The 11,354-nt window shown below is 32.3% G+C and overlaps 1 protein-coding gene across 1 annotated transcript; it reads right to left on the bottom strand.

Annotated features, from left to right (window-relative positions):
• Positions 1–632: 632 nt before the first annotated feature.
• LOC127713945 (uncharacterized) lies at positions 633–10,274 on the bottom strand. The gene is made up of 5 exons (XM_052219899.1): positions 10,250–10,274; positions 9,552–9,606; positions 6,972–7,077; positions 5,428–5,607; positions 633–734 (listed from the first exon to the last, which is right to left on the bottom strand). Exons 1-5 carry the CDS (start codon positions 10,272–10,274, stop codon positions 633–635), a joined length of 468 nt encoding a protein of 155 aa, XP_052075859.1.
• Positions 10,275–11,354: the final 1,080 nt, after the last annotated feature.

Here is an 11,354-nt window from a genome sequence, read left to right as displayed (position 1 = left end):
TTGGTTAAAACTAATTATGTTTACTTATATGCATGTTTTCATGTCGTAATTGGTATTAGTCATCGGAAATCAAAATTCTGAAAACTCGACAAAAAGTTGATGCAATGTAATTAATTCTCCACTAATTGGGTTTTTTGTTGGACATTGCACAACGTACCAAATGTATTGACACGTATTAAATGTACTTGCATTATCTTAAATCGATTTGGTATATGGGCTTTTAACGTTGACAATGAAATTGATGTCCGGTACCACTTTTTCTAAGGTGCACTTTCTGTAAACTAACTAAAACAAAATCAACAAATAGATATTTCCTTTGTATTGTGGTAAGTTTTCAACAAATTAATGTCATACAGGTAAAAAAATGACGAAACACAACTCTTAACAGCATGTCTTGTAGTATATCGAATCGAAATTGATTCCATGCCGGTGGTTAACCGTATGAGAAAAACCCAAATAATTTCGCTATTACAAGGTAAATACAAACATAGTATAACTCTAAGAGAGTTACAATCTTTTAAATTTTTCCGGATGAGCTATAATTGTTCCAGATATAGATTTATTGTACATATAATTTGATTTGACAAATACATGTATATAAAAAATGTCAAAATAATATTTTGTCCTTTCATTCAGCATTGTCCTGTTATTTCAATTGCATCAATTTCATAATCAACGTCTGTATTTGTTGTATCGATCTCGATGTGAACTTCATTTGCAGGAAAGGTAACAGTCTGAAACAAACATTATTTAAAGAATTTATACAGTTTTATTCAATTTACGAAATATGTAGATGACCGTGTCACAAATCGATTTTAAGCTCGACGTATGGGTCAATATGCGCAATTCATTTCAGGTAGGCGGTAATGGTAGCATTTTCTGTAATTCCTCTGCCAATACCGTAAACTTGGATATGTATAATGGTTCGTTTCGAAGTTGAGATATTTTCAAATACGTGGTTATATTTTCATGATACTAATTGAAATCCATTTTCCATAATTCTAAATATCCGAAAAGCCCTTTGTGATGCGGATTCTCGGGTTAAAAATCCTTGTTTGAAATCACAAAATGTCCAATACCACTGCACAGAGATTTTTTGTTTACATACTATATATTAGTTCAGGTGACATGGGTTGGAAGCCTCCATATGTTAAACAGTGGTCTAACATTTTAAGACACTGGGCAAGATGTACAAAAATGGATAAAGACAGGATAAATTATAAAGGATTTATATGGTCAATTAGAAAAAGTAGTTATAAAATTAAAAATTGGAGTTATAAAGTTATAGATATGTTGAAACTTTACAATATGGACAGATTTTGTAATGTAGATGATTATATACTGGATAAAAATATAATTTATCAGTTAGAAGTTAATATTTTTGATAATTATAAAACTGAATGGAGTACAAGGCTTGATTCTTATGGTCAAGGAAATAAGTTGAGAACTTATAAATTGTTTAAATTTTCATACTCTACTGAACAATATTTGTTGCAAAATATACCTATTCGATATCGCAGTGCATATGCGAAATTTAGATGTGGAGTAGCACCTTTAAAAATTGAAACTGGTCGTTACGAAAGATTAGATTTAGATAAAAGATTATGTTTCAATTGTGATGATATAGAAGATGAAAAACATGTACTGTTAACATGTCCATTATATGAAGATTTAAGGCAGTCTTTATTTATTGATATAATTCAACATAATAATATGTTTTTAACTTTGTCAGATGATGAAAAATTTATATTTTTGTTTAAAAATGAAAATGTTTGTAGTTCTGTTGCCAAAACCTGCCATAATATTTTATTGCGACGAAATAGTATCTTATACTGTTAAAAAATCATTGTTATTTTTTTTTTTTTTTTTTTTTATGTACATGTAACAGGTTTTATCCCTGAATGTGCATGGTGATATTGCACTTTTATGTTTTGTGTAAATAACAAAATTATGTTTTAATTCTGTTGTTTTATAATTGAATATAACAGTCTCTCATAGTTCTTTTAAGAATGGCACATGCGTTCTAAATTTTTATATTGTGTACTTGATATTATAATGTGTTTATACTTGTTTGTATGTGGTGAGACTTTAATAAACTATTGAATCTGAATCTGAATCCTAAATTTAAAAAATGTTTAAGGTGCATTAGGGATATTGATCCATATAATTAAGATACTAGGGCTGATATGCATAAACCCACTTAAGTTAAGATATCCAATCGAAGTACTAATTTATCGTAGGACATGTAGAAAAATCCATCCATTCGGAACAAATCTTAACTAAGGTAGTTTTATGCGTATCAACCCCACTTATTATTGGAGAATGTATGTTGAAGTTTAGATATAAACAGGCTATTTGTCGCAGAATCATTGACAGATACACAATATTATCACCTTTTATTATCTGTAATATTTTGAACTATGGAAATATACTCATATTTAAATTTTTATCTATTTCTTGCAAATTATTAAATTAAATTTTCAGTCGATATATAGCCGAAACCTGACTGAATAAAAAACAAGAGGCTCATGAGAGCCTGATATCGCTCACCTGGAATTTCAGTTTCAGGCATTTGACTTATTTGTAGATCTTACTTTGCTGAACATTTTTGTCTTTTACACTTTCTCTCTTTCTATAATAATATTAAAGATAATACATAACCCAAAACTGTAAAATTTCCTAAAAATTAACTCATTCTGGACAGTAACCCATCAATAAGTTGTCCTATTGGTCTGAAGATTACTTGACAGGTAGATCTAAACCTGTTTAACACTTTCACCTATGTCAGTTTTGCTCTTACTACTTTAGTTTTTGAGATGAAAGCCAAAAACTTCATTTGGCCCCTATGTTCTATTTTTAGAAACTGCCGCCATGTTTTTGAATGGATCTCATCCCCGAATGCAATCTATAAACTAGATACCCAAAGGAACATTTAATTAAAGTTTTTAAGTATTTGGCCAAGTAGTTTCAGAGAATATTTTTGAAAAAGTAATTAGACTTTCACAAAAAATGTTAAAAAAAAAAAAGTTTTAAGGGCAATCACTCCTTAAAGGGACACTAGCTGTCAAATTCATGTTCCCCGATTTGACTCAAATTCTCATAATGGATTTATAATAATGTAAAACATTTATCCAAATTATAAAAAGTCTAAAATAAACAATTTACAGGAAATGGGCTCGATAATATGTAGCTTCGTTTCGTGTGTATTTTAGTCTAGACGCAATCTAATTAACTATCGAGATGACCCCGAAAACAACCGACGGTCACATAACACGATATACACATAAATACAAATAGATATATGGACCTCGTGCAAATGGATTTTTCTTTGTCTGTTTGATTTCAATTTTAAGATTAAAGATATAAGTTCATTTTCGATTTTACCTGTATAAGAAATTCTGAATGATTTTTTGTGGATCGAATCAGTCAATCAAATGATTTACCTTTGTTTCATTTTCAATGTTGACATTCTTTTCTTGTAATAGCCTAACACGCATCAATAATGCATACTCAATCTCTAACTAAGGGATTAAATTGAAATCACATGAATACGGATTCAATGAGGTCGAATTATTCACTTGCAAGTGATTAATTCATCATCGATGTTTCTTAGCCTATTTTGACAAAATTGAACCATACTGGCTGCTAATAGCGAATTACTTTTTCACTATTTCACTTTCATTAATGATTGAACAAAAAAAAATCATAAATTAATATTTTTTATGTATCTCGTAGCTAGTGCCCTTTAAGGGGTAAATTGACTATTTTGATCATGTTGACTTATTTGTAGATCTTACTTAGCTGAACATTTATTGCATTTATGCTTTTTCTCTATCTATTATAATATTAAAGAAAATAACCAAAAAAAGTAAAATTTAATAAAAAATAAAATATGTCCAACAGAAACCCAACAATGGGTTGTCGAACTTGTCTGAAAATTTCATAGCAGGTAGTTCATGATCCATTTATCACTTTCACTCCTCTCACTTTTGCTCTAACTGCTGTAGTTTTTGAGATATAAGCCAAAAACTGCTTTTGTCTCCTATGTTCTATTTTTAGCCATGGCGGCCATGTTTGTTGATGGATCAAAACTTCGGATACACTTTACAAACTAGATACCCTAAGGAACATTCAATTAAAGTTTGTAAGTATTTGGCTTAGTAGTTTCAGAGAAGAAGATTTTTGAAAAAGTAAAAGACTTGCACGAAAAAAGTAAAAAATAAACGTTTCAAGGGCAATAACTCCTTAAGGAGTCAATTGACTATTTGATCATTTGACTTATTTGTAGATCCTACTTAGCTGAACATTTTTGCCATTTACACTTTCTCTCTATCTGTTATAATATTAAAGGTAATAACCAAAATCAGTAAAATTTCATAAAAATAAACTATTTCTGGACAGTAACCCAACAATAAGTTGTCCTATTGACTTTTTTGTAGATCCTATTTCGCAGAACATTGTTGCTGTTTACAGTTTATCGTTATCTTCAATAATATTCAAGATAATAACCAAAAACTGCAAAATTTCCTTAAAATTACCAATTAAGTGGCAGCAACCCAACAATGGGTTGTTTCGTTTGTCTGAAAAATTCAGGGATGATAGATATTGACCTACTGAACATTTTTACTACATGTCAGATTTGCTCTAAATGCTTTAGTTTTTGAGATATAAGCCAAAAACTGCATTTGACCCCTATGTTCTATTTTTAGCCATGGCGGCCATGTTTGTTGATGGATCAAAACTTTGGATACAATTTATAAACTAGATACCCTAAGGAACATTCAGTTAAAGTTTGATGGTATTTGGCTCATTAGTTTCAGAGAAGATTCTTGAAATAGTTTACGACGACGACAGACGACGGACGACGACGGACGCCAAGTGATGGCATAAGCTCACATGGGACTCTTTAGGCCCGGTGAGCTAAAAAACAAAAATATCAAAGGATCAATCGAATTCATAATTCCAGAAAAACAGACAACACCATACTAAAACATAAAAATGATGAGAAATTCAGAGAAGAAAGAAGACAAATAACAAGACAGAAAATCAAAGATTGAGTAACACAAAACAAAAATCGGGTTGAACTCAACTTCTCAGGAAGGGTAAGGTTCCTAATCCACAGCCTTTGTATATTCTATGTAGGTAAACTACCTGTGATAACTGGGAAGTCCCATTTGGTGCTGAGTAGCCATAAATTTTCCAATTAATCAATGACTATTATGACGTGGTCTACTATCGCGGAGTTTAAAGTTCGATATTTCAAAGGCTATACATATTTCCAACTACTTCATGTTAAAAATCAAAGTCTATAATTATTTATATAATATAGAAAATGAACATAAAGAACAAGTACCTAAAAAATTCAGCCTTTCAAAGTGGGATAATAACAAACTGAAGATGTACAAAATAAAACACTTTGAAATTTACCTGAATTGGAGGAGAAAAAATCCTACTACTTCTCACAGTGGGTAAAGTAGATCCGTCAACTTCCCATACAGTCTGCCAACTCCCATTTGGGGCTTTAAAACTTATTCTCCAAATCGATCCCCCATTATATGTCTCATAGATATTAATACTCTGAATATATATTTTCTTCGAATATTGAATCTGTAAAACAAAATGTAATATCGTCACATCAGTACATGCACATGCAATTTTTATACATCAAAATCAAAACCGGGCAAAAGACGCACAAACAACTACGGTGAAGAGGTTTAAGTTTTTAATTGATCAAGGTCATCTGAAGGTCAATATTTGAATTTGTTTGCATGCAAAACAATCAATTTGGAACTCTAACCTCTTCATCGTGGTTTCTTGCTTTCCCTTTTAAAAATGAAAGTGCAATAGTGCAGTCAAATGACTGGGTGCGTTTCATGCTAAATGAATATCATACTTTATGAACATAACATTCACCATTCAGATTACCAAGATGTAACCTTTCTAATAGTGCATTTGTTTCTAACCCAAAATTTTGTCATCGATGACTATCGTTTTGTAAACGTTAAGCTCCTCGAAACAAATACATCGTTAAGGTAAGGAACTTTATCGGCCCCGCGTAGTAAGACAGAAACAGATTACATACACGCACTGTAAACAAACAGGTAAAAGTGCGAGAAATGAATGACAAGGACTTTGCATAAACAACACGTACTCGTAATTTATTAAAAGACAGATGCAGAAACAAATGTATCGTTTACACGTCTCAACGATAAACGATCAACGACTACGCAACTATTTTGCGCGTATATACATCGTTTATGTGAATGTCAACGTTGACAAAAAATGTAAGAAATAAATGGATCTAAAGACTACGCGCGTAATCGTTTACATCGTTTAGGTTAGAAACAAATGCGCTCTAAATATCGATGTCGTCAAAACTAAATCCAGTCAAAGTTGAAGGTGTGATAAGGCCACATATTTTACCCCTCAATTTGAAAATCCGGAAAGTAATATAAATCTTTCAAATTAAGATGTTCACAATCATTTGAAATCTTGTCTCATCTATTTGCCTGAATATGAGCAACAACTTTATTCAAAAACATATTTTGCAATAAGATAATTTACATAAAACTGTTAACACCATATAAAATATATTTTGGGATAAGGCTCTGGCTTAGCAGTAACTTTGATACAAGCTACACGATGACCATCAAATATATCGATTCCAACATGTTTATGGTATTTTTACAATGTTATTAGAAGGTGAAACAAAGCTCTTACTTTACCAACTCCTTTCTCAATTCAAACCGAAAGATGCGATTGTTTAAAAAAAAATAAGCAAGTGAAATTGATCCATTTTAAAACTCCTCATAGTATATATATTTTTTATAGACTTTTTATTTTCAATTTTTTTATTTCATCAATATCAATATACTAACATTTTGATAATAAACGTGGCGAGGATACTCTATTCTGAAACACATGCAATATAAATACATATAAAAAAACGAGTCTACCAATAAATGCAATACCGTTATATAATGATCAGAAGCTGCAGTTTTCATGCACCAAGCTCCTTCTATGTCACCATATCGTGGATACACATCAGGCGCTCCTATAACTTGAGCTGCTGACCATCTATAAATACAAACAATTCATTTTGACAAAAAGTCTGTATTCTCAAGCTGCAGAGGCGGATTTAGAGGGTTTTTCAGGGGGCCCGGGCCCCCCTTTTGGGGAAAAACTTTGGTTGATTATATAGGGAATCACTGAAGCATGACTGGAGCGGGCCCCCTCTTAGGCAGTCAGTGTGCCCCCACTTATGAAAATTTCTAGATCCGCCACTGAGCTGTATTAGTAGACACGAAATAAAGAAGGACTTAGTTTCATTTTGGTATACTGTCATTTACCTTTGTTAAGAGTTTTTAAATACTTCAGATAATAAATTAAAATGGCCGATTGTGTAGCTTGTAGAAGTCACGTGACTTACAAGTTTAATCTTTCCAAAAAGAGTGTGCTTCGCAGTATCAAAAAATAACGTCAGGGCTCTTTTTTTGTTACTTTAACGACAGTTTTCCTATAAACTATCAGAATAGAGTAGAGTTTGGAAACGGGAAGTGTGTCACAGAGACAAAACCCAACCAAAGAGAAGAACAAAGCTCAAGGCTACCAACGTAACGAGAAAATCCCGCCGCCGGAGACAGGCTTCAGCTGGCCCATAAACAATAATGTTTTCTAGTTCTTCAAATTGGACACCTCAATAATCTTCGAAACATATACAAATGAACCAAAATTAATGAAACACACAAGACTAACATGTTCGTATATTTTATTCGGGTGTCACTTTCATTTTAATTAGTCATATGATACAAAATGCGACTTTACAGGCAATAGGCTCCGTTATGAGTATTACGAATAAAGTACTCTAAAAGGAAAATATGACACAAAAAAGTTAAACTTACACATTATTCATAAGACAAAGGAGGTTATTTAGACCTCCTTGGTTAGATTGAAATTTGATACTGTTCATTCTAATTGATTATTTTTACCCTTAAAATTAGATTAATTTATGTCTGTCAGTTGCAAGTAAATTGATACTTTCGACATCATCATGACCAAAGTAGACGGCGAGAGTAACCCATAAATTGATGCTTCAAATTTACCTATAAATAAATGCTTCAAAGATGAATTTGAGCTTTTGATTTTGCCATTTGATAAAGGACTTTCCGTTTTTAGTTTTCCTTTGAGTTCGGAATTTTTGTTATTTTCTTTTATACATCGGATGTGACCTTGAGAGGTCATACCGGTGTTATGTTGCCGCAGAAATTTCTGCACACGTCCTTTGCGCTTTTGACTGATAACCGAACGTATTTCGTATAAATACGCGGATATTATCGAGTGCAAAATAGCATTCCTTATCGCTTGTTATAAATTCATTTCTTCAATGAATACTCATGAAAATATTTTTTAAGAACATAAATAAATAATATGAAAATGTTTTGTCGTGAGAAATATATATATATATATATATAAGTAAAAAAATCATCAATATCTATGCACACGTATCGAAAAGTTGTGGTTCGGATGAATATGTCATTTATATCATGTGTATTGAATACTTATAAGGTGTACATATCTGACTGGCAGGTATCATATTACCGCCTGTCATTTGTTCATCATCCAACATAACTTGCGGTCATCTGATGTTCAGTACTTCAGTACTTTGATTTACCATGTTCCGAGGATTACACATAAAATATTGACGTGATTCGTTTGTGTGTCGATTGTTTTGATGAACTGAGGTTTTGAAGTGCCATTTTCTACCGATACTTCTTAAATTGTCCAAATAATGTGATAGTTTCTTAAATTACTTTTAACAAATAAATGTCTTATAATACCACATCGGCCATCATCAAATAAGAGCACCAGTGACACAGGCTCTTGTTTCTATCCATGGGAATGTCGGCTATCCATATATAATAATAGAATTATATATGGATAGTCGACTTTCCCATGGATAGAAACAAGAGCCTGTGATCAGTGAATAGACTTATTTACTGTTTTAGTATAATATATGTAATGATTGACGATATGATATTGACAATATACACATGATATAGGAAATAATGTGAAAAAATTAAATTCCTAAATAGTATGATATTTTTCGGGCAAACGAACTCATATGAGTTGAGTCAGTCGCCAGGTGTCATTGTATAACTTAGACTTTTTTCATATAACCAACTTTTGACTCAAGATTTTATAATTTTTCGACAGGTTACCTATTCTGTGGTAGGACATCCTGGTACTCGGTCAGGTAGGAGCAACCAAAAGAAGTAAATTCAAACGTATAAACGGTGCAATTTTGGGGTAAAGTGTACTGTTTCCGAAAAAATTTTCGTGTATAGAAAACATATAACAGCTTATTTCCCCCCTAAATTGTACCGATCATAAGCTTGATTTTACTTGTTTAGCTCGCTCTTACTGAACCGAATACCAGGACGTGACTTGTCGTACCACATAGAAGGTAACCTGTCTAAAATATATAAACTACGCAGTCAAAAGTTGTAATATGAAAATAGTCTATTATAGTCCCCTTATAATAATAAGCGTACCCATTGTTATCCCACTGTTCTGTGTAGCCAATGACCTTTGACACCCATTGACGGTCTGTAAAATGAAAATGAAATCAGTACACTTAAGGGAGCTACCATTTGATTTTTAGGGGGGGGGGGGGGGGGAGGCTAGGATGAAATTTGAAAAAAATTAGCAGGACAGGAGTTTTGAGTAAAAAAAAAGGCAGGATGAGCAACTTGGTAAAAAAAAAGGCAGGATGACAATTTGTGTAAAAAAAATCAGGATAAACTAGTAAAAAAAAGGGAAGGACCGAATAGAGTAAAAAATAAAAAGGCAGGACAGAGATTACAACTAAAAAAAAAGCAGGACAGAATTTTTCATCCTAGCCCCCCCCCCATAAAAATCAAATGGTAGCTCCCTAATAGGAATATCAATTTATTACAAGTTCATTGTAAATAATTTATGACAGTAAAACTATGCAATTATTTTAAAACAGCTTACAAAATAAGATCACATATATTGTCATAATATTATTGTATACTCTGTTACTTCTGTTCTCTGATGTCTTTTGTTTGGTTGCCATGTATTGTCTTCGTTTGCCATAGCATGAATACGCCTCTTACAAATAAAGTATTCATTCATTCATTGAATTATTTATTCTGTCCTACAAAGGTATAGATTATGAAACGGAACCGACTTCATGTATTTTGTTCCTGATCGATCTAATTTGTCTCACCAAAAACCACAAAACAGATAATCATGCAACGGCTGACTTGAGTCTTGATGTTCAAGCTTTTGTTCCGTTAAAGGGGTAGTTCTAGTGGTAGTCTCCAACTTTCATTGAGATAAGAGGTTAGCTTCGTGTTGAAGGCATCACTAAGATTTTGAAATGAAGAGTAACAATGAAATACGTTTGTTGGTTTTTTTTTCGTTTTTTTTTTATTTACATTCAGTGATTTTGTGTCATGGAGTGATAAACCATACCTGTTCCTGTTCATTTTCTTGATGAATAATTCGTGTGCAATATATTGTGCTCCTAGTACAAGTATTTCAAATATCGGGCGTTATGACAGTTTATGGACCGTTTGATCATCTCCCCTAAAAAAAATTATAGACAAGAGCTTTGCTTTTGTCCATAAACTTTTTATCAAATGACTGCTCGGTATAAAAACAGCACTATGGCTATAAGTATGAATATTACGTGCTCCTAGTACAAGTATTTCAAATATCGGGCGTTATGACAGTTTATGGACCGTTTGATCATCTCCCCTAAAAAAAACTTATAGACAAAAGCTTTGCTTTGTTTTTGTCCATAAACTTTTTATCAAATGACTGCTCGGTATAAAAACAGCACTATGGCTATTAGTATAAATATTACGGATTTATTAATTATAGATTTCTTAAAATCGAGTAATTAATCTGATATGGATATTTGGAAAAAAAGTACAAACACAAGTGTATAGCAATTCACGTAGGGTAATTCAACATTCCAGCAGTCTTACGTTTTCTTTATAGTGTTTTATAGACTTCGGGGCCTTTCATATCTGATTATGCGGTATGGGCTTTGCTCATTTTTGAAGGCCGTACGGTGACCTATAGTTGTTAATTTCTGTGTCATTTGGTCTCTTGTAGAGAGTTGTCTCATTGGCAATCATACCACATCTTCTTATTTTTATATTGCTCGTCTTTTCGTCGTTTTACGATTTTTGTCACGGCGTTGCCCGGTTTTCTTCGACTTACGAATTTTGAATGTATCCTTGGTATCTTTTGCCTTCTCTGTTCAGAATGTAATGAATGGGTGATATCAACTGTATGAAAAGTTAGTAACAAGGTCTTAATTA

The sequence above is a fragment of the Mytilus californianus genome, unplaced genomic scaffold (genome assembly GCF_021869535.1).
Source record: "Mytilus californianus isolate M0D057914Y unplaced genomic scaffold, xbMytCali1.0.p SCAF_9, whole genome shotgun sequence".
In the NCBI taxonomy this organism is placed as follows: domain Eukaryota; kingdom Metazoa; phylum Mollusca; class Bivalvia; order Mytilida; family Mytilidae; genus Mytilus; species Mytilus californianus.
The sequence above is the reverse complement of the archived record's forward strand: the minus strand, read 5'-3'. Positions and strand labels throughout refer to the sequence as shown.